This window comes from Prionailurus bengalensis, chromosome A2 (genome assembly GCF_016509475.1).
Source record: "Prionailurus bengalensis isolate Pbe53 chromosome A2, Fcat_Pben_1.1_paternal_pri, whole genome shotgun sequence".
Taxonomy (NCBI): domain Eukaryota; kingdom Metazoa; phylum Chordata; class Mammalia; order Carnivora; family Felidae; genus Prionailurus; species Prionailurus bengalensis.
Genome location: NC_057348.1, coordinates 140,032,137 through 140,057,346, shown reverse-complemented (window position 1 = coordinate 140,057,346; position 25,210 = coordinate 140,032,137). Strand labels below are relative to the sequence as shown.

Sequence of the window (25,210 nt, the reverse complement as noted above, 5' to 3'; positions counted from 1 at the left end):
AGTTGGTAGATAACAATTCTAGAATATCTGGTGTCTACATCAAATAGAAACAAAACTGTGTTCTCCTTGATTACTCTTCCATGCAAGCCTAGGTGTAACTGAGTGACAAAGCCACTCATGAGAGCTCTTCAGTCCTCACCTGACACCTGACAATGTAGGTGTCTTCTTTCACTCATCCAGACAAATCCTGTAGTTTACAGAGAGATGATGATAGGGAAGGAGAGTAACCACCACATACCCTTTAGGAATAACAGCCCCATCAGAATGACAGGAGACAGCAAGTGTCTGCAAGGATGTGGAGAAAAGGGAACCCTTGTGCACTATTGGTGGGAATGTAAATTGGTTCGGTCACTGTAGAAAACAGTATATAAAGGTTCATCAGGAAATTAAAAAGGGAGTTACCATATGATCTAGAAATCCCACTTCTGGATATATATCCAAAGGAAATGAAAATAAGATCTCAGAGAGATATCTGCACTCCTATGTTCATTGCAGCATTATTCACAATAGCCACAATATGGAAACAACCTAAGTGTCCACCGATGGATGAATGGATAAAGAAGTGGTATGTATATACAATGGAATATTATTCAGCCATGAGAGAGAAGGAAATCCTGCCATTTGCAACAATATGGATGAAATTTGAGGACATTATGCTAAGTGAAATAAGGCAGACAGAAAAATACAAATACTGCATGGTATCATTTATATGTGGAATCTAAAAAACAAAGTAAAATTCATACAAACAGTAGAAAAGTGGTTGTCAAGGGCTGAGTGGTGGGGTGCAAACTTTTGGCTATAAGATGAGTTAGGTCCAAGGATGTAATGTAAAACATGGTGACTATGGTTAACACTATTGTATGATTGAGATTGGTTAGGGTAGTAGTGTTTGAATGTCTCAAAAAACAACAACAACAACAACAACAACAACAACAGAAAAATAGATGTGTGAGGTGGTGGAAATATTGATTGGCTGGGTTGGGGTTACTTTTCATAATGTATGTATGTGTCAGATTACCACAACTATGCACTTTAACTATTTTATAATTTTGTCAATTATATCTCAATAAAGTTGAAAGAAAATGTGGGATTTTTTAAAGTTTATTTATTATGTGAGAGAGAGAGTATGAGCTGGTGAGGGTGGGGGTTGGGGCAGAGAGAGGAGAGAGAATCCCAAGAAGGCTGGGTACCGTCAGCACAAAGCCCAGCCTGGGCTTGGTCCCACGAAAAGACAGTCAACCAACTGAGCCACCCAGGTGCCCCAGTTGTGGGATAATATATGTGTACATCAAGTGACCTTGATGTACACACTAACAGTGAAAGGATTCCTCCAATCCAGTTGATTGGCATCTAGATATTTATCAAGTTTAGGCACTTCTCATGTTTTTTTAAAAATTTTTTTAAAGGTTCATTTATTTATTTTTGAGGTGGGGGCAGCGGCATAGAGAGAAGGAGACAGAGAAACCCAAGCAGGCTGTGCACTGTCAGCACAAAGCCCAACGCGAGGCTCAAGCTCATGAACTGTGAGATCATGACCTGAGCCAAAGTTGGACAGATAACTAACTGAACCACCCAGGCGCCCCTACTTTGTCTTTTTTTTTTCTTAAACATTTATTCATTTTTGTAGACAGAGAGAGATGGAGTGTGAGCGGGAGAGGGGCAGAGGGAGAGGGAGACACAGAATCTGAAGCAGGCTCCAGGCTCTGAGCTGTCAGCATGCAGCCCAATATGAGGCTTAAACTAACGAACTGTGAGATCATGACCTGAGCCAAGTCTAACGCCCAACCGACTGAGCCACCCAGACACCCCTAGTTAGTCCTTTTTAATGTGGCAGTTCCTACGCCTCTGGGAATACAAATTGAGCTTTTAAAAGAAATCATAACTATCCTATTTACTAATCCATTTTATGACAACACATTTCATTCAAGAATTCGGATGCCTCACTGTCAGTGTTCTTATATCAGAACAAAAGATTAAATTTCTGGTATGTAATAGAGATCCAATATCTTCCACAAACAGTCTAGACTAGAGTGAAGGTAAATGCCTGCGTACGGACAAGCAGGTAAAACCTAATTCATCTGAAATTATACCAGGTGTATTTTTTTTTAAGTTTATTTATGTATTTTGAGAGACAGAGACAGCACAAGTGGGGGGAGGGGCAGAGAGAGGGAGAGAGAGAGAATCCCAAGCAGTCTCAACACTGCCAGTGCAGAGCCTAATGCGGGGCTCAAACCCACAAAGCCCTGAGATCATGACTGAGCCAAAACCAAGAGGGATGTTTAACTGACTGAGCCACCCAGGTGCTACCAGGTGTATTTTCTGATAAAATAAGGTAGTAGGTGGCAACAGTTAGTGAGGTAAATTCACTTATCTTAAAAAAAAAAAAGATAAAGGAATCACAGAAGCAATCTGTGAACATGACCTCACTCCATATTTCAATTTTTATTGCCGCCAAAGTCCTAGCTCCACTGATATCTAGACTTAGCTGTGTTTCCATAAAACACTTTGTTGTTAAAGGAATGATTGTTGATAATATCTTTTCTCCCATATGTCTTTCATTTTTGAATCACCAAAATGCAGTTCTTCACATTTGAAGTTATTGAAATATCATCTGGCAAATAACATAAGTTCAGCCATGTTGGAAGCATCTGTACTTTCCTCTAACTGTACAGTAAGCCTCCCACGCTATATAATTTATTCTAATACTGTAGTTTGTTTTTTTAAAATCCTCAGAAATGTTTTTCTATGCATCTTCCCATAGTATTTCCTAACAAAAGAGTGCATTTATTTTATTTTGTCCTCAAATCGTTTTTATGTATTTGATCACAAAATACTTTACACACACATGTATTTGTAAAATGTAACAGAAAAAATTTAAAGAAAATGCATAAAATGGTATCTTTCACACCTCAGCTTAATTAATTTTGAGAAATCTCTGTGAGCCCTTCTCTGATTCCATCTCCTTTCCTCACACAATCACATCCTTCCCCTTATTGAGACAGCCACAGTCAAGAATGTTGTGTTAATCATTCTCTTGTTTTCTTTTCAGTATTTCTACTTCTTACTTCTTCATCACGACAAAGACCCAAAATAGCAATAGTTTTAACAAGATAGGAATACGCTGAAATGGTGGCTCCACAGTCATGATGGCCCTGATTCTTTCTGTCCCAGTTGTGCCATCCTCTCAGCACTTGACTGCTACCTCATGGTGTAAGATTAGCTGCCTCATCTCCCTCTATCCATTCTCTACTCTAGCTAGCTGCAAAAAAAGAAAACAGGTGTATGTACTTAGAAATTGCTCTATTACTTTCCTGGCTTTAGGATTGTTTATATTTTCTATTTCTACCTGAGTTAGTTGCATTTTTCTAGGAATTTATGCATTCCATCTCAAATATACTGGCATATAGTTGTTTACAATATCCACTAAGACCTATTTAATTTCTTTTTTTTTTAAATTTCTTTTTAATGTTTGTTGTTTTTGAGAGAGAGAGAGACAGAGAGCAAGCAGGGGAGGGGCAGAGAGAGAGGGAGACACAGAATCAGAAGCAGGCTCTAGGCTCTGAGCTGTCAGCACAGAGCCCAATGCGGGGCTCGAACTCACAGACCGCGTGATCATGACCTGAGCTGTAGTCGGCTGCCCAACTGACTGAGCCACCCAGGCGCCCAGACCTATTTAATTTCTAAAGTACTTTTAGTTACAACTTTTGTCATTCTTAATATTTTTACTTATGCTTTTAAACTTGCTAAAATAATCTTTTAAAAGCCTATGTCTATTTTATTTGTCTTATAAGTCTTGTCAAAGCACTGACCTTTGGCTCTTTAATCGTATTTATGTATGTTCTAATTTATTTATTAGTTTCCTCTATTATTTTGTTCCGTCTGCTTAATTTTTGCATTCATTCTGTTCTTTTTAAAGTAGATATTTACATTATGAAATTCGAGCTATTATTTTCTTTCAAAGTAACAATTTAAGGAGATGAATTTTCTTCTATTAATTTATCTATACCACATATTTTTCAGTTCTTTGAGTTTTCTGATTTCTATTATGCTAGATTCTTTCATTCATGAGTTGCTTAGAAGTGTATTTTAAAATTTGAAATAAATGAGGCTTTTGAACTACTTTTTAAAAATTTCTAACTTAATTTTACTGTAGTCTGACATCAGTTCTTCTAAACTTGTTGAGGCAGATTTGTGAACTAGCACATGGTCAATTGTGATAAATATTTCATTGCACTTAAAAGATTGTATATTCTCAACTTACTGCGTGCAGTATTTTCCAAAAGTCTGTTAGATCAAGTTTGCTAGTTGTTTTTAAAATTTTCTGTGACCTAACCAATTTTTTGTCTATTTAACCCAGCAATTAATGGAACAGTTGTATTAAAATCCCCCTCTAGGATATGGATATGTCTATTTCTTCTGATAGTGTTGTCAATTTTAGTTTATATATATTTTTAGATTATTTAGATTATGTTATTGTGTCCCTACCAGTTTAGAATGTTTGTATATTCCTAGTTAATTAATGCTTTTACCACTTTGCAGTGCCCCTCTCAGTGTATAGTAATGTTTTGGGGTCTTAGAGTTTATTTGTATGCTAATGTAGCAATGCCAGCTTTCTTTTTTTTTTAACCTTCATATTTATTTTTCGTATTTATTTTAATTCCAGTATAATTAACATACAGTGTTATATGAGTGTCAAGTGTACATATAGTGATTCAACAAACTCTATATATTACTCGGTGCTCATCATGAGAAGTGTACTCTTAATCCCCTTCCCCTATTCTACCCAACCCCCACCCACCTACCCTATGATGACTGTTAATTTGTTCTCTATATTCAAGACTCTGATTTTTGGTTTGTCTCTTTTTTCTTTGCTTGTTTTGTTTAAGTTCCACATATTAGTGAAATTGTATATTTGTCTTCCTCTGACTGACTTATTTCACTTAGCATTATACCCTTTAGATCCATCCACGTTGTTGCAAATGGCAAGATTTCATTCTTTTTTATGGCTGAGTAATATTCTATTTATACTGCATATTTTATTTATCCATTCATCTATTGATGGACACTCTGGTTGCTTCCATAATTTGGCTATTATAAATCATGCTGCAATAAACATAGGTGTTCATATCTTTTTTCAAATTACTGCTTTTGTATTTTGAGGGTAAATACCCACTAATGGAATTATTGGATCATTTGGTAATTCTATTTTTTATTTTTTAAATTAAAAAATTTAACGTTCGTTTTTAAGAGACAGAGAGAGGCAGAACATGAGCAGGGGAGGGGCAGAGATAGAGGGAGACACAGATTCCAAAGCAGGCTCCAGGCTCTAAGCTGTCAGCACAGAGCCTGATGCGGGGCTTGAACCCATGAACTGTGAGATCATGACCTGAACTGAAGTTGTACGCTTAACTGACTGAGCCACCCAGGAGCCCTTGGTAAATCTGTTTTTAACTTTTTGAGGAACCTCTATATTAAGGACATTTTAACAGTATTTTTTCTATCCATGAGCAGAGAATATCTTTCTATTTGTTTCTGTTGTCTTTAATTTCTTTCATCAATGTTTTATAGTTTCAGAGCACAGGTCTTTCACCTCTTTGGCTAAGTTTATTCCTAAGTATTTTATTATTTTTGGTGCAGTTGTAAATGGAACTGCCTTCTTAATTTCTCCTTCTACTGTTTTATTATTAGTGTACAGAAATACAATGGATTTCTGTATATTGATTTTGTATCCTGAAACCTGACTTAATTCATTTACCGATTCTATTTACCAAAGATTTTTGGTCAAGTCTTTGGGGTCTTCTATATATAATATCATGTCATTTGCAAACAGTGAAAGCTTTACTTTTGTCTTACCTTTTGGATGCCTTTTATTTCTTTTTGTTGTCAGATTGCTGCAGCTAGGACTTCCAGTACTATGTCGAATAAAAGTGGTAAGAGTGGACATCCTGGCATTGTTCTTGACCTTAAGGAAAAGTTCTCAGTTTTTCACCATTGAGTATGATGTTAGCTGTGGGTTTTTCATATGTGGCCTTTATTATGTTGAGGTATGTTCCCTCTAAACCTACTTTGTTGAGAGTTTTTGTCATGAATGTTCTACTTTGTTAAATGCTTTTTTTTTTTTTTTGGCATCTATTGAAATGATCTTGTGGTTCTTATTCTTTCTCTTATTGATGTGATGTATCACATTGATTTATTTGCAAATGTTGAACCACACTTGCATCTCAGGATGAATCCCACATGATCATGGTGAATGATTTTTTGAATGCATTGTTGAATTCAGTTTGCTAGTGTTTCATTGAGGATTTTTGCATCTATGTTCATTGGACATATTGGCCTGTAATTCTCTTTTTTTGCAGTGTCTTAATCTGGTTTCGATTTCAGGGTAATGGTGGCCTCATAAAATGAATTTGGAAGCTTTTCTTCCTTTTCTATTTTTTTTGGATTAGTTTATGAAGGATGAGTATTAACTCTAATTTAGATGTTTGGTAGAATTCACCTGTGAAGCCATCGGGTCCTGAACTTTGTTGGGAGTTTTTTTGATAACTACTTCAATTTCATCAGTGATAATTGGTCTGTTCAAATTTTCTATTTCCTTCTGATTCAATTTTGGGAGGTTACATGTTTCTAGGAATTTATGCATTTCTTCTAGGTTGTCCAATTTGTTGGCATATAATTTTTCATAATATTCTAATTGTATTTCTGTGATGTCAGTTACTTCTCCTGTTTCATTTCTGAATTTGTTTGTGTCCTCTCCTTTGTTGTTTGTTGTTGATGAAGATGATGATGATGAGTTTGACTAAAGCTATATGAATTTTGTTAATCTGTGCAAAGAAACAGCTCCTGGTTTCATTGATCTGTTCTATTGGTTTTTTAGTTTCTATTTTATTTCTGCTCTAATCTTAGTTATTTCCTTCCTTTCACTGGTTTTGGGTTTTATTTGTTGTTCTATTTCTAGCTCTTTTAGGTATAAGATTAGGTTGTTTATTTGAGAATTTTCTTGCTTCTTGAGGTAGACCTGTATTGCTATAAACTTTATTGTTAGTACACCTTTTGCTACATCCCAAAGGTTTTGGACTGTTGTTTTCATTTTAATTTGTCTCTATGTATTTTTTATCTTTGATTTGATTTCTTGGTTGGCCCATTCATTGTTTAGTAGCATGTTATTTAACCTCCATATATTTGTGCTTTTTCCAGATTTGTGTATATGTAGTTGATTTCCAGTTTCATAGTAAGTGTTATGGTCAAAATAGTGTTATGGTCAAAAAAGATGCATGTTATGACTTTAATCTTTTTGAATTTGTTGATACTTGTTTTGTGGTCTAATATATGATCTATTCTGGAGAATGTTCTCATGTGCACTTGAAAAGAATATGTATTTGCTGTTTTAGGATGGAATGTTCTGAATATATCTGTTAGATCCATCTGGTCCAATATATCATTCAAAGCCACCGTTTCATTGTTGGTTTTCTGTATGAAAGATCTATCCATTGATGTAAGTGGGGTGTTAAAGTCCCATACTATTATTGTATTACCATCAGTTACTTTATATTTGTTATTAGCTGCTTTATGTATTTGAATGCATATTTATAATTGTTATACTTTCTTGATTGTTCTCTTTATGATTATAGAGTGTCCTTCTTTGACTCTTGTTACACTCTTTGTTTTAAAGCCCATTTTTCCTAATATAAATATTGCTACTGTGGCTTTCTTTTCACTTCCATTTGCAAGATAAATGCTTTTTTATCCCTTCACCTTCAATCTGCATGTTGCTTTAGGTCTGAAGTGAGTATCTTGCAGGCAGGATATAGATGGACTTGCTTTTTTATCGCTTCCGTCATGCTTTTTTTTGATTTGGGCATTAGTCCGTTTACATTTGAAGTAGGTATGTTCTTATTAATTACTATTAATTCATAATTATTAATTATGTACTTATGTAATTATTAATAGGTATGTACTTATTTCATTTTGTTGTTTGTTTTATGATTGTTTTTGTAGTTCTTTCTTTTTTCTCTTGCTCTTTTCTCGCATAGTTTGCTGGCTCTCTTTAGTGGTGTACTTGGATTGGGTTCTCTTTATTTTTTGCATATTCATTAACAGTTTTTTATTTGTGGTTCCCATTAGTCTTATATACAAAATTTTATGCATATAGCAACCTATATTAAGTTGATAGTCTCTTACATTTGAGCTCATTCTTTATTCCTCTGCCCCCCTCACCATGTTTTAGGTATATAGTGTCATACTTTACATCCTTTTATTTTGTGAATTCCTTGACTTATTTTTATAGGTATACATTATTTTACTGCTTTTGTGCTTTCTACTTTTCTTGCTTCTGTTTGTGGTCTCTCCTTTCCATTCAAAGGGCCCTTTAACATTTCTCACACGGCTGGTTTAGTGGTGATGAATTCCTTTAACTTGTTTGTCTGGGAAACTCCTTTATCTCTCTATTCTGAATGACAGCCTTGTTTGATGAGTATTCTTGGTTGCAGGGTTTTTTCCATTCAGCTCTTTGAATATATCATGCCACTCCCTTCTGGCCTGCAAAGTTTGTGCTAAAAAATCAGCTGATAGCCTTATGGGGATTCCCTTGTAGGTTACAGTTTTCTTTTCTCTTGCTTCTTTTAAGATACTTTTTAAAAAAATTTTTTAATGTTTATTTTTATTTCTTTTTGAGAGAGAGACAGAGTGCAGAAGAGAGGGAGACACAGAATCTGAAGCAGGCTCCAGGCTCTGAGCTGTCAGCACAGAGCCTGGGGGCTCAAACTCACAAATCATGAGATCATGACCTGAGCTGAAGTCAGATGTTTAACGGTCTGAGCCACCCAGGTGCCCCTTACTGTGTGTCTTGTGGACCACCTTGGGTTGATTTTGTTGGGGACTCACGTGCTTCCTGGATCCGGATTTCTGTTTCTTTCCCCAGATTTGGGAGGTTTTCAGCTATTATTTCTTCAAAGAATTTTTTTTGCCACTTCTTCTCTTCTCTTTCTGGGATCCCTACAATGCAAATGTTATTACACTTGATGGTGTCACTGAGTTCCCCTTACATAATTTCATTTCTTTTTCTTTTTCTTTCTCTCCTGTTCAGCTTGATGGTTTTCCATTAATCTGTGTTCCATATCACTGACCCATTCTTCTGCTTTCTCTAGTCTATTATTTATCCCATCAAGTGTATTTGTAATTTCAGTTATTGAGTTATTCATGTCTGATTGGTTCTTTTTTGTGTGGTCTATCTCTTTGTTGAGGGTCTCCCTGAGTTTCTCCACTCTTTTCTCAAGTCCAGTGAGTATCTTTATGATCCTTACTTTAAATTCTCTATCAGACATATTGCTTGTCTCCATTTCATTTAGTTCTGTTGCTGTGATTTTCTCCTCTTCTTTCATTTGGCACATTTCCATCCTTCTCATCATTTTGTCTAATTCTCTGTGTTTGTTTTTATGTGCTAAGAAATTCATCCCTGTTTTCTGCTCTTGCAAGTAGTGGCCTTATGAAGAAGAGGTCCTCTAGTGCCCTGTAGTGCAATGTTCCTGGTCCACCAGAACCTGGCACTTCAGGAGTGTCTCCAGTGTGTGTTGTGTGCACCCTACTGTTGTGGCTAAAGCATGTTTGTCTTCGGTCCAGTCATCTGCAATGGCTTCTTTGTTGTGAGCAGGTTTTAGTCTTTGCATTGCTACCGAGCCAGTCTAAGGCATTTGCCAGAGATGCAATACCACTGAACTGCAGGGTACTTTCTCTGTGTTGTCTCCTCAAAGACTTTTGTTGATGGGCAGGGCCTGTAATCAGACCCTGATGTCTGCTGTAGCCCACTGCTGGGGCCACAGTTGGACTGGTGTATGTGGTTATCTTCCCCTATCCCTTGGGTAGGAGTCATTTTGGAGTGGTGCTGGCCCCTATTAGTACCGCTTCTACACTGCCAGGTTTGTGGCACCATTTTGGAAGGGCTCTAGTCAAGGGCATATTGGAGGCATAAGGTCCATAGGAGAAGGTGGGGGTGGGGTGCATGGTGCCAGCAAAGTCCAGCTGGTCAGATGTGGGAGAGGACCTGCAACCTCCTAGGAAAACTCCTGCCCAGGCCAGCCAGGTTGGAGGGGACGGATCCACAGAAGCACAAGGGCTGGGGAGAGAGAGCTAGGTAGAAAGTGTTGGTGCTGTGCTGGTTCCTACAGGTATCCATGTATCTAGGCTGGAGGGTGAGGGAAGGAAATGGCAGCTGCCAGCTCTTTTGTTCTTAAAGTCTCCCAAAGATCCCTGCACCTCAAGCATTTGGTCTGAGATTAGTAAATAAATCTCCTTCCTGTATACCCCAGGTGTTTCATACTGCTGCTTCTATGCTGTATCTCAATATTGTGCTGTCTCTTTGGGGTTGGGGACTCCACCCTCCTGGCTCTCCCGGAGCTGACCCTGCTGATTTTTAAAGTTGCAGGTATTAAGCCCCACTGACTGTTGAGTCTCTTGGTTTTCAAAGCCAAATGTTACGGGGATTCATCTTCCCTGTACAAGTCCCCCATGCCTAGGGTGTTTGGTGTGAGGGTCTGGTCCTCTCCTTTTTTGAGACCCACAATATCCCTTCTTTGCACAGAGTCCTGTGGGTATGTTTGGTTCCAGACCTCATCTTTGCATTTCCTACTCTCTTTGATGTGGCCTCTTCTGTACATTTAGCTGTGGAGAGTCTGTTCTGCCAGTCTTCAGGTCTTTTTCTGGGTTATTTACACTGATGTGAGTGTTATCTAGTTGTATCTGTGGGAGGAGGTGAGCTTAGAATCCTCTGACTCTACCGTCTTCCCCAGAAGTCTCCTTAAGTGCCAGCTTTCTTTCAGTTAGACTTTACCTAGCATTTCTTCTCTCCTTTCACGTTCAATATTTCTATGTCCTTATGCTTTAGATGTATTTCTTATAAAAAAACATATTGCTGGCTTTTACATTTTTATCCAGGTTGAAGATTTTTGGCTGACAAGTTTTATCCATTTGAATTTTTTGTGACTTTATAAATTTAGAATAATTTTGAATATCAGATTTCTATTTTTTTCCAAATATTTTTTTATATCTCTTCCCTGCATTCTTTTGCAGTTATTTTCTTTTTGTTCTTTATTTAGTTCATCACACACACATACACACACATACACACACACCCCTGCATGCATATATACACGTATGCACATATACACGCACACACACATACACACACTTATACACTATGCTCTGTGTCTGTTATTATTATAGATTTACTGAAAATTTTTATCATGTGTATTGGTCAACTAAGTCTAACAAAACATGGCAGACTTGGTGGCTTAAACAACAGAAATTTATTTTCTTACATTTCTGTAGGATAAAAGTCCAAGCCACCAGGGTTAGTTCTGGTAAGGCCTTTCTTCCTGGCTTGTAGACAGCTTGCCTGCTCACTGTGTCTTCACACAGCCTTCTCTCTTTGCAGAAGCAGAGAGAAAAAGAGAGATGTCTGGTCTTTCTTCCTCTTCTTATAAGGACAACAATTTTATCACATTAGGGCCCTACCTTTGTGGTCTCATTTAACTCTAATTACCACCTTAAATTCCCTGTATCCAAAACAGTCACATTGGGTGTTAAGGCTTCAATATATGAATGTGAGGTGGACACAGTTCAAACTATAATGTCATGTATGCTTGATTTATAAAAATGTAAAAAGAATCCATTATTCCCTTCCTCTTGAACAGGACGAAGACCTTAGGACATTTCAACTATACCATCTCTTCCTGTTTATGTGTGGCCATTTTCTAATATTTGCTAGTTCTACTCTGCCATTCTCCTATAAACTATATAATTTTATTTTTTAAATCAATGCTTTGTACAATTATGTGCATATTTACTAATATCTTTGTTCACCATTGTTTCTTGCTTCTTGAACATTCTTTCTGGTTTCATACTCTTTCTGCCTGAATATATCTTTTGAATGTACTTCAGAGAGTACCTTTTGAGGGTAAACTCTCAGTTTTGTTTTATATAAAGGTCTTTACAATTCATGGAATATATTTTTGTGATTATAGATTTCTAGATTGACTATTTTTTTTTCATTGCATATTGACACGTATTCCTACTGTCTTTTGACTGTTTTGCTGTTATAAATAAGCTAGCTGTCATTCAAATTGCCATTCCTTTAACAGACAATCCTTTCTCTTTGGTTACTTTAAAGATGTGCATGTCTATGTGCATGTGTGTAACTTGAATCTTTTCTAATAATTATTTTTTTTAATGTTTATTTATTATTGAGAGACAGAGCATGAGCATGGGAGGGGCAGAGGGAGGGGGAGACACAGAATCCAAAGCAGGCTCCAGACTTTGAGCTGTCAACACAGAGCCCAATGAGGGGCTCGAACTCACAAACTGAGAGATCATTACCTGAGCCAAAGTCAGACGCTTAACTGACTGAACCACCCAGGTGCCCCTTTTCCAATAATTCTTGAGAATTCTCAGCCATTATTTTCTCTGAGTCTCCAGTTAAACATATGTTAAACTTTATTATTCTGTCTTCCATGCTTTTTAACACCTTTATTTTCCTTCTGTGTCTTGCTAGACTACATTATGAATAACTTCAGATCTATCTCCCAGTTCATTAATTCTCCCTTCAGCTATGTCTATCTTTTTTGTTTAACTATTTACTGAGTATTTAAATCCAGTTATTTATTTAATTTTATTTATTTTAGGGAGATAGAGAAATGGAAAGAGTATGCATGAGCAAGGGAGAAGAGTAGAGGGAGAGAGAGAGAGAATCTTAAGCAGGTTCCATGCTTAGTGTGGAGCCCAACATGAGGCTTGGTCCCACAACCGTGGGATCATGACCTGAGCTGAAATCAAGAATTAGATACTCAGCCAACTGAGCCATCCAGGTGTTCCTAAATTCAGTTACTTAAATTTTAATTTCTATAAATTCTATTTGTCTCCTTTTAAGATTTGCTGGGTGATTTTTTTATAGTCTCTTTATCTTTGCTCATATTTTCCATTTCTTCTCTAATTTTGTTAATCATAAATTAATTTACTTATATGTCTAATGGCTCTAGTGTCTGAGGTCCTGTAGATCACTCCTTGGCCTATTTTTGTTTTCTGCTGTTTTCTCACTTTTCTTGCCTTTTGTGTGTGTGTGTGTGTGTGTGTGTGTGTGTGTGTGTGTATGTTTTGTGTTTTTAAATATTGAAATGATAGGGGCACCTGGGTTGCTTATTCAGTTGAGCATCCAACTCTTGATTTCAGCTCAGGTCATGGTCCTAGGGTCATGGGACCAAGCCCCGCATCAGGCTCCACGCTGAGCATGGAGCCTGCTTAAGATTCTCTTTCTTTCTCTCTCTGCCCCTCTCCTCCACTTGCATACTCTCTCTTTCTCAAATTAAAAAAATAAAAATAAATAAATATTGAAATACTAGTTTTTCTTGAAACTTCTGTGGGAATTCCTTAAGTCCTGGGTTGCAGCTGCATAGAACTTCTATATTATTGTTTTTCTTTTAACAGACAGGTAGCACCAATTCAGACTAAAAGTGGTCATGGTTAGGAGTTTTTAGGCTACATTATGTTTTCCCCTTAAGTCAGGATGAGATTTCCTTGCTGTCTATTTTTACAAAGAATACCCGTTTTATGAGTGTTCTCCTCCATGATTCCCCATGGAGGGTGGGCCTTAGGTGTTATCTGCCATCCCAGCTCTCTCTGCAAAAGAATAAACTGATATCCTCAGATCAAAAAGCTGCCTAGTCACTCACCTAAGATTCCCATTTTCACTTTATTTAGGGCCAAGGCAAATCCCTTACTTTTGTATAGTTTTGTAATACATCTTAAGGTGCTTTTTAAATATTTAAACCACATTTTATTTAACAGGAGATCTGACTTGTCATATAGCTGAAGAGAAATCCACTGTTATTTATATATTATGTCAGTCATTTTTACTCCTATAGAAAGAAAAAGATTTTTCCCAGTACACATATATTTTCATTTTCAGCTATTCATGAATGCATTACAAAGGAAATTTCTAAATATTTAACATTTAGGATAATAGCATTTTATTAAATAAACCTTGGATTTAAGTATGATTTTTGACATTGCTAGAAAAGTAGAATTTTTATAAAGAGTCTTCATGTCTTAAGTGCTTAATTTTAAATATCTTTCTATTCATCATACTATTACTATATAATCTAATATTCCAATTCACAATATGCAAATACTTCTTTATTAACTACAGTGGATATAAATCACATTTCCAGGAGTCTTATTGATAACTTCAATTTTGTTACCAACTTCTCTGATTGTTCAAGTTATTACAGATTTGATCCTTACCAGATCTTCATGAAGAGTTCATATTGGGGGTAGAAGGATCTCCTCTCATATTTTCTTTCTGGTCACTTATGTATTATCTTTATTCTGGGCTTTCTTTACATACATAATTTCCTATAGAAATCATTTAAATCCATATGTGTATTATGAGAAGGCTGTTTTAATTAAAACTACAAAGCATAATCTGTTATCCACTTAACCAAGTACATGTAAACTCAATATGCTGAGAGCTAACAAAGGAGACAGGACCCCACTGTCAATCCCTCTTCACACTATGGAGCTTTTACTCTCCCCCCACCTTTTACCTATATTATCCACCAATGCATAGACCATCAAGGCATCAAGGTCAATCTGTGCAATAATTATTAGTTAAGATTCATTCATTTATTTTTAATGTGAAACAGAAAATATTGCATCTTCCAATAAGATGCCAGATTGAATAAGCCCATTTACCTTCACCCTATCCTAAATCTCCATTACAACAAGAACAAATAGACCTTTTAAGTCACAAGTTACAATTCTATAAATGTCAAGAGAAGAGATGACAGCAAAATCATTTTGGAAGCTGGAAATAAAAGGATGAGTCAGTTATGTCACGAAAGCGGAATCTTAAATCAATGGTGAGGAAAGACAATAAACAATCCAACTTACATAGCAGCAGCCTTCAAAGTTTTTAAAATGTTGAAAATCAAGGATAAGTAAAAAATGGCTTATGAAACATTAAATTCCCAAATTTCTTCCTCAACTCTACATAAATGCAACTGCTTCTCCTCCACCAGACAGAAGTGGAATATTTAGATCTGGTAAAGCAGAGGGTAAAGAGAGCTGGAACCTGTTCAGGTCACAGGAGGGTTTCACAGTGATAACTGGGGCAGTAGGAGGCATTTTATATGTCAAATGGTGAGAAACTTGCCTTCTACTCAACTGTTCCTGGGAGCCAGACATATACCCTCCAGGTGTCAACGGACAGGAGACCAGGGGTCCATCCCTGGGGAACGTAATCAACACAAAGAAAAGGTAAAAATATATAGAATTGGGTTTTCTCAGGAGAAAAAAAAAAAAAGGCCCACTCAGATGATACTGCAGTGAAACCCACAATCAATAACAAATCCCAAAGCACATGTATAGAGCTTCCAAACAGTTTTCCACTGTCTTAAATATGAGCCAACATATCTGAAGAATATCTTGGGCATGAAAGAGAGAGTTCCAAAGAAACAAAAAGAAAGCAGAAAGCTGCAGGAAACGGAAACCATGTAAGAAGGTGAAAACACAAGAAAAGAGACTATCATTAATATAGTAACAGAGAGGTAAACAAAGGAATTGCATTCATGGAATATATGAAGGGTGTTCTTTTTTTTCAGCATAGGTATGTTTAATACAATGCTGTCTTGCACCATCCTTTTTTTAGTTTTTATTTTTAAATAAATTTACACTTTCACCTATTTCTAACCCCCTCACCCCTTGCCTCTTGCAACCACCAATCTGTTCTCTGCATCTATGAGTGTGGTTTTTTTGTGGCTTTGTGCTTTTACTTTTTTAAAAGATTTCACATATAGTAGAGATTGTATAATATTTGTCTTTCACTGTCTGACTTATTTCATTTAGCGTAATTCCTTTGATTTCCATCTGTGTTGTCACAAACGGCAAGATTTCATTCATTTTTTTATGGCTGAATGATATTGCACTGTGTACATATACCACAATTTCTTTATTCATTCATCCATCAATGGACACTTAGGTTGTTTCCATATCATTGCTATTGCAGATAATGTAGCAATGAACATGGGTATGCGTATTTCTTTTCGAGTTAGGTTTTCCATTTTCTTTTCAGAACTACCCCAAAGTAGAATTGCTACATCATATTGTAGTTCTTTTTTAGTTTTTTGAGGAACTTCCATACTGTTGTCCATTGTGGCTGCACCAGTTTACATTCCAGCCAACAGTGCATAAGGGTTCCCTTTTCTCCACATCCTCACCAACACTTATTATTTCTTGTCTTTTTGATAATAGTCATGCTGAAAGGTATGAGGTGATAACTCATTGTGGTTTTGATTTATATTTCCCTCATCATTAAGGATGTTGAGCATCTTTTCATGTGCCTGTTGACCATTTGTATGTCATCTTTGGGAAAATGTCTGTTCAGACCTTCTGCACATTTATTGATTGAATTGTTTGGGGTTTTTGCTATTGAGCTGTATGAGTTCTTTATATTTTTTGTATAGTAGCCCCTTATCAGGAATATGATTTGAAAATACTTTCTCTCATTTAGTAAGTTGTCTTTTCATTTTTGTTGATGGTTTCCTTTGCTGTGCAGCAGCTTTTTAGTATAAGTCCCACTTATTTATTTTTGCTTTTGTGGCTTTTGCTTTTGGTGTCAGATTCAAAAAGCCATCACCAAGACCTATGTCGAAGAGGTTACCATCTAAGTTTTCTTTTAGGAGTTTTATGGTTTCAGACTATGTTCAAGTCTTTAACCCATTTTGAGTTAATTTTTGTGTATACTTTAAGACTGTGGCAAAATTTCATTGTTTTGCATGTGGCTGTCCACTTTTTCTAATACCACTTATTGAAGAAGCCCTCCTTTACCCCATTGGCTCCTTTGTCATAAATTAATTGACTATATCTATGTGGGTTTTATTTGGGGGCTTTCTATTCTGTTCCATTGATCTATGAGTCTGTTTTTATGCCAATTAGCACACTATTTTAATTACTATGGATTTTTAATGTAGTTTGAAATCAGGTAGCATGATGCCTCCAGCTTTGTTCTTTTTTCTCAAGATTGCTTTGGCTACTCGGGGTGTTTTGTGGTTCCATACAAATTTTAGGATTGTTTGCTCTGTTTTTGTGAAAAATGTCACCAGAATTTTGATATCAAATTTGCATCAAATCTGTAGATTGCTTTGGGTAGTTTGGATACTACAGATTGCTTTTGAGTAGTATCAATTTTAACAATATTGATTCTTCTAATCTGTAAGCATGGAATGTCTTTCCATTTGTGTCTTTTTCAATTTCTTCATTAATATCTTCTAGTTTTCAATATACAGGTCTTTTTCATCCTTGGTTAAATTTATTTCTAGATATTTTATTATTTTGTGTAATTATAAATGGAATAGTTTTCTGCTTCTCCTGACTGTTCATTTTAGTGTATAGAAATGCAGCAGATTTTGCATATGGATTTTGTTTGCTGCAGTGTTACTGAATTTTATTAGTTCTAACAGTTTTTTTCATGAAGTGTTTAGAGCTTTCTATATATAATATCATTTCATTACAAATAGTGACAGTTTTACTTCTTTCTTTCCAATTTGGATTCCCTTTCTTTCTTTCTTTCTTTTCTGTTTTGTTGCTCTTGTTTTTTTTTGTTTTTTGTTCTAGCTAGGACTTCCAATACTCCATAGAATAGATGTGCTGAGTGGGCATCCTTGTTTTGTTTCTGATCATAAAAGAAAGACTTTCAGCTTTTCACCATTGAGTATGTTATTAGCAGTGGGCTTGTCATATATCGCCTTTCTTATGTTGAGGTACATTTCCTCTGTACTCACTTTATTGAGAGTTTTTATCATAAATGATGGCTGAATTTTGGTAAACACTTTTACTACATCTATCAATATGATATTTTTATCCTTCATTTTGTTAATGAGGTGTATCACATTGACAAGCTGCAGATGTTGAATCAGCCTTGTATTGCTAGAATAAATTTCATTTAATAATGGTATATGATCCTTTTAATGTATTCAATGTATTGAATTTGGCTTGCTATGATTTTGTTGAGGATTTTTGCATATATGTTCATCAGGGATAGTGGCATGTAATTATCTTTTTTTGTAGTGTCCTTGAATGGTCTTGGTATCATGGTAATTAATGCTGGCCTCATAAAATGAGTTTGGAAGAGTCCCTCCTCTTCTATTTTTTGGAAGTTTGAGTAAGATTGTTATTAATTATTCTTTGACTGTTTGGTAGACTTCACCAATGAAGCCATCTAGTCCTGGACTTTTTTTGTTGAGAGATTTTGGATTACTGACTCAATCGCCTTGCTAGTAATCAGTGTGTTGACATTTTCTATTTCATCATGATTCAGTATTGGTACAATGTATGTTTCTAGGAATTTATCCATGAATGGAATTCTTTAAAAGAGGAACAAGAAGACAAAAAGTAAAATGTGAACATAAATAAAATATAAAATATATAAAATGTAATTTAAAAATATGAAATTACATCATAAATAGAAAATTTAGTAGAAAAAAATAGAATGAAACAAGAGAAGAGAATAATAGGAAATTTCAGAAAAAGAATAGAGAAGACTGAGTGAAGACTAATCAAAAATTGAAGAAAATTTCCATAGTGGAAGAATATAATTTTTATGATTAATAGTCCCACTGGGTGCCAACATAAGAGATGAAACACACTCACATTGAGAAGGTTATTGATATTTCAGGATATTATGAAAAAAAGGGAAGATCCTAAAAGTTATCAGGAAAAGGGAAAAACTGATTCATTAAAAAGGATGAAAAACATGAATGGCTAAAAACTTCTCTATAGCAACATTGGAAATTCAAACAGTAGGGAAAAATGCCTTCAACATTCTGCATAACATTTATTTTCAATCTTGAAATCAATATCCAGTCAAATTATGGATAGAAGCAAGAGGATAGACTAAAGTCTAGGTAGATCTTTGCAGATGTAGAGAAGAAAATGACTGGACTTAGAAAAGGTTAGGAAGGCCTCTGAAAGAAGTGCTCTAAGACAGTGAAATTGGTAGAATACTTGGTGTAGGCTAAGTATGTTGTTTGATTGTTCTGAGAGAAGATTTAAACAACCACAGAATGGTTGGGGCCATTTAGTGGTGGTTATTTAGAAAACTAAGCAAAACTTAGAAAATTAAGCAAACAAGGAGGGGTAGAAAAAGTACAAAACAGGAAAAGTAATATAGGTAGTATTGCTCAGATGTTCATGCATCTCTACTCTAGGCAGCATTCTGAACATTGAATTCTGCTCTAAATTATCATGTAGTCATAATGGGAGGATAATGGGGACGTGAAAAGTGTGAGTGTGTTCAGTGGTCAAGTCTATGAAAGAAAGCGAAATTCCCATTGTCTAACATAGTAGAAATTTAATTGTAATGCCAACAACTGCGAAATAAATGTATCATATCCTATGGATATTTTTAAGATAAGTGCAAATAAATACCCAAAAAGAGCTAGAAGATTTTAAACTGGCTGTCTTCAGCAAGCAGAAAATGATTAGCTAGAACTAAGATTTTGTACAATTAGCCGCCAATAATTATTTAAATGTAAATGGACACCCCTAACGTTTTCTTACCACTCTCACCCCAGTGAATTATTATGCACATGATTGAAGACCACTGGTTTAGCCTATGCTGGTTCATGTATGCATTTTTAGTAAGGAAGATTGGAAGGAAATGTTTAACATGCCCCTGGAATCTCCAGTCATAGCCACCAGGTGGCAATAGTGAGTTATATCTGGACCTGCAAGATTTCTGTTCTGAAATGTCCCTTGAGCACCACGCATTTGATGATGTCATGGGATTGACATTTGGTCATGTCTTAGACAAAATTTGTCTGTCGCTTGGAAGAATTTGTAGAAGGTACATTCACAAGGTCTTAGATGTCATATTTGTGTGAAATAACAAACAATTGGGATTGAATAAAAACAGATTACAATTGCTATGATAAAAGCAATATGAAATGTAATTAAGTATAAAGTCTTAGGTGTAGATTTAAAAACACATAAATAAAAAGTGTTCTGGAAGGTCAAATGGTACAAAAGAAATAATTGACTGGAAACTCAGATACATGGATTCTGAGCTATGTCACATTTAAGATGAATTTTGGTCTTCTGAAAAATGTACCACGTAATCTCTAAATACTTGTCTGCACTAATAGACTACAATTCTTTTATATATTGGGAAAACTCTTTTATGATTGTAGAAGACACAAAAAATATCAAGAAGACAGAAGATACCCCCAATTCTATTGTTAATATTTTGACATTTTTCATTTTGGGCTATTCCTAGGCATTATGTGTGTGTGGATATATTTTTATTATAAAAATTACTTTATTCTGAATATTTAAATTCACGTAAGTCCCCCATCATGAAACATTATAAAGCAAGCACTTTCCCATTCACAGTATGTCCATGGCAATGTCCTTTGGTCTTCTTAGCACAGGAAGTCTTCTCTGGCCATGTTATCCCTGACTGTCTCCAGCTTCACCCCTCTAGATGTTTTGCATCTCTTCTTTTCTTTGCATAGGAATCATTTTTCCCTCCCAAACTCTTAGGAGAAAGTACACCAAACACACACATGCATGCACACACACACACACACATACACACACACACACACACACCAAATTCCTCATCTACTTATGGAAGAATGTAGTGCTTATTTTATTGTCCTCATATCTGCAAACACATGCTCTTGACTTTCTAGTCCAAATGACTTATTACAAATCTCTTTTGAGCCCTTTGGTCAACCCTTGGTCTCAAGTTGAAACCACTGTCTTCAGCAAAAGACTAACCTGCTGAGGACTCTCCTTTCCATTGTTTTTGTAGTTTCTGTACCAGTAGTTGGCTCAATTAATGGCTTGTCTCAGGCTTTCTTAAGGGATGTATCCATAAGAGACTCTTAAATATGGAGAACAAACTGAGGGTTGCTGGAGGGGACGTGGGTGGGAGGATGGGTTAATGGGTGATGGGCATTAGGAGGGCACTTTTCACGATGAGCACTAGGCGTCATATGGAAGAGATGAATCACTGGGTTCTACTTCTGAAGCCAAGACTATACTGTGTGTTAACTACCTTGAATTTAAATTTAAAAGAATTTTTTTAAGAACAGCTCTAGTTTTCTGCCCACTGACCTCCACTACTGTCTCTCTGGAACCCAGTCTTTACCCCTTACTATAACATCATCTCCTCAATAAATTCGACCCAGTAATCACATGACCTAAGCCAAAAACAACAACAAAAAAAACAAACAAAAACCAAAAACAAAATCAAACAATAGGGCTGACTGCATGGGGTTCACATTTACTGGATGATAACAGAATTGTTGCACCCCATCCCACCTCCCAACACCTGCACTTAACCCTTAACATGTATTATGATATATTAGTGTTACAATTTATTGCAGAATTTAAATTTAACTTGAATTTTTAATGTTTCTAAATTGTCCATGATATTTGCATAAATATCACCTTATGTGCAGTAGCATTAATGTATGTTTTAAAGGTCTATACAGAGGGAAAAGTATGGGAAGTCCATAAAGGATAAAACATGGTGAATATATTAGTATTTTCCTATTTTGATTTTTAAAATTTTATATCAGCCAATGCATTTTAGTCATTGTGCTTTATATACATATATAAACACCTATATATGCATGTATTTTCAGTTCAGCTTTTATATGAAATCCAGTTTTTTCTTTGTAGTTTTGAAAGTGTTTTTTGTAATTTTGAAAGTTTTAATGTGTCAGTGAGAATTATTATACACATTACATCTTTAAGTTTCCATTCTTATTATCAGTTTAATTGTATCCAAATTATATATCACTTTCTGGTTTCTCTTTGGTCTTTTCTGTAGCAAAATAGATAATTTTTAAGCCCTAAATTTCATTTGTACCACTATAATAATTTTTAAAGATATTTTGCTATTTTATTCACATACCATTTATTTTTCAAATTTTCAATGGCAGCTTTTATCGTGGAAAATACACATCATTTCCATGTAGGAAATGTAGGAAATATTAGACAAAAGGAGACACTTACAAATTATTTTAGGTGAAGAGTAGATACCCAGAGGGCTAACTTTTAAGTTAATTAGAAGGTAAGAGGCAAATTACAATCAATGCACCAGACCCTACAATGCTAAGTCATTCCCACATCCATGATGGTTTTCAGTGAATAGAAAATATTTCCTTTCTGTGATTTCTCCCAAAGATCTTTCAGTGTGTGTATCACAGATAGCATACCTATCTGTATGGAATAGGGAGATTCCTCTATTTGTATATTTTAAAAATACATCTATTTTTTTTTTTTTTTAATTTTTTTTTTTCAACGTTTTTATTTATTTTTGGGACAGAGAGAGACAGAGCATGAACGGGGGAGGGGCAGAGAGAGAGGGAGACCCAGAATCGGAAACAGGCTCCAGGCTCTGAGCCATCTGCCCAGAGCCCGACGCGGGGCTTGAACTCACGGATCGCAAGATCGTGACCTGGCTGAAGTCGGATGCTTAACCGACTGCGCCACCCAGGCGCCCCGAAATACATCTATATTTTTTTAAGGCTGAAATGTGTGGGACAGGTCTCAAATAGGCAAGACTTGATAGATAAATACCCATAAGGAGGCTATTACAGTAGGCCAAATCAGATTTGATTTATACCAAAGTGATAGTAGTGGAGATGAACACGAAAGAGTCCAGACATATTTAAGTAGATAAAATTGACATGATTTGGGAGGGTGAGGAAGAGAATGTTTTCAAGGAGGACAAGCAATATAGTGTAGTGGCTGAGGTTATGAATTGTAAAACAAGACTACACGGCTTTAAAATCCAAGTGTGCCATTTTCAGACTATGTGACCTTGGGCGAGCCACTTAACTTTATCTCATGTCTTCATGTGTAAAATGGAATAACAGCGCTAACCTCATTGTGTTGTAAGAATAAAGTGGATTAAGTTGTTTATTTAATTTTGACTTAGAACGGTGTTTATTGTACACTAAGCACACTATAAGTATTTGTAATTATAATGATGATGATACTACCAGATTAATTAGGTGATCCTGAAGAAGAACTACATTTGAGGAAGGAAATGCTGAGTTTGGTTTTGAACATTTTGGGATTGAGGTTTTATTTAAGACATTCAAATTATGTTAAACAGTTAATTGGGTATGTAGGTCTAAAAGGAGAAGTCTGGGCTGAAGAACAGAATTGATGGTCTGGTGTATCTATATTCATTAAACCAGTGAAAATATATGAGATTTCCTAAGGATAAACATTGCAGTGAAAAGAGACAGGTGCCCATGACATAGTTTTCAAGAAATTCCAGTTTTAAGGAAAGATGAGGGAAAATGAACTGACAAGGGAGACAGAGAAACAAGCAGAGATGTAGGAGAAAACCCAGAAGAGTGAGATACCACAGAAGCCCTAAGAAGAGTTTTCAAGCGGGAAGAAGCGATTAACTCTTTCAGGTCCTGTTGAGAGGTCTACAAAACTGAGACTGAAAAGTATCCGTTGAGTTTAGTAATGTGGAGGCTATTGATAATCACAGCAAGCACACTTGGGGTGGACTGAAGAGATGGAAGCCAGATTGGCGTGAGTAAGAATGCAGTCAGTGGATGTAGACAGCTCTTTTGAGTAGTTCGGCTGTGAAAATGAAAGTGAGGTAGGGCAGTGGTTTGATCGAGAAGAAGGTTAAGAAGGCCGCCTTTTTCTCTTTTGTAAAGATGACTTGAAAATGATTAAATGTTGGTGACACAGAAGACAAATAGAAGAGGACCACGTGATGTGTAAACTATTTTCTGTTGAACAGAATTCAGGCACAGGAGCCAAGTATCGAACAAAGAAGGACCACATGATGTGTAAACTTATGTGCTTGTGTATTGCTTACTCTTCCACCATCGGTGGACTGACAACGATCACTGGTACTTCCACCAACCTGATCTTCGCTGAGCATTTCAATATGTAAGTAAAAGTTTTGAACTGTCGATTTGATAAAGAGACAGCATGCAACTTATGAAGGTGAGTCTTAACTGATTCAGAGAATTCAGGAACAGTGATTGCTATCCTGAGTTAACTCTCCTTCGTTTTTGTTTTTTTTTAATGTTTATTTATTTGTTTGACAAAGAGAGAGCACGCACACAACAGGGGAGGACCAGAGAGAGAAAGGAAAAAAGAGAATCCCAAGTGGACTCTGTGCTGTTAGCACTGAGCCCGATGTGGAGCTTGACCCCACGAACTGTGAGATCATTCCCTGAGCCAAAATCAAGAGTCAGACACTTAACTGACTGAGCCACCCAGGTGCCCCTACTCTCCTTTGTTTTTTATCAGGACATCAGGACATCTGCCCTTCTACTAAGAGTTAAATATGTAGGGCATAGTGAATCAGTAGGTGCTCACAGATTCCCCAAGCAAGCTCAGAAGAGATAACTCCTGGCTAACCATTCTAGCCAAATGGGGAAAACATTTATCATTACAAATAATACTGCAAATGATAGTTAACAAAAGCGAATAGGGATTATTTGCAGAGGAAAATTTTTGTCGGGCTTGGGAACTAGCATTTGAACTTGAAAGATGAGTGGTGAGCAAAGGTGCTAATTACAGAAGTCTTACCTAGAATTCAAAAATAGTTGAAGGATTGGGCAATTGCAAGAAATGTCAGTAATAAAGTATTCTAAGGACAGATTCATGACTCTAAATATAAGTCTGCAACTGTGATGTTAATCCATTGCAGAACATGGGGAATATGTGAGTAGAGTCAGATAACTTGGATGCAAAATTCCACAATTATCAGGGGTGCCGAGGTGGCTCAGTCAGTTACGTGTCAGACTCTTGATTTCGCCTCAGGTCATGATCTCATGTGAGATCAAGCTCCAGGTTGGGCTCTGCGCTGACAGCATGGGATGTGCTTGGTATTCTCTCTCTCTGCCTCTACCCATGCTGGTGCATGCTCTCTTGTCTGTCTTTCTCAAAATAAATAAATAAACTTTTTTTAAAATTCCACAATCTGGGGCACTTGGGTGGCTCAATCGGTTAAGCGTCCAACTTCAGCTCAGGTCATGATCTAGCGGCTTGTGAGTTCGAGCCCTGCATCGGGCTCTGTGCTGACAGCTCAGAGTATGGAACCTGCTTCAGATTCTGTGTCTCCCTCTCTCTCTGCTCCTCCTCCACTCACTCTCTCTCTCTCTCTCTCTCTCTC

General features: G+C 36.2%; 1 protein-coding gene across 1 annotated transcript in view; it reads left to right on the top strand.

Annotated features, from left to right (window-relative positions):
- SLC13A1 (solute carrier family 13 member 1) overlaps nt 1-25,210 on the top strand; it is a 139,899-nt gene that overhangs the window by 40,944 nt on the left and 73,745 nt on the right. The window contains exon 7 of the mRNA XM_043589381.1: nt 23,825-23,976. Within this exon, the coding sequence (XP_043445316.1) occupies nt 23,825-23,976 (152 nt within the window). The remainder of the gene's footprint in view (nt 1-23,824; nt 23,977-25,210) is intronic.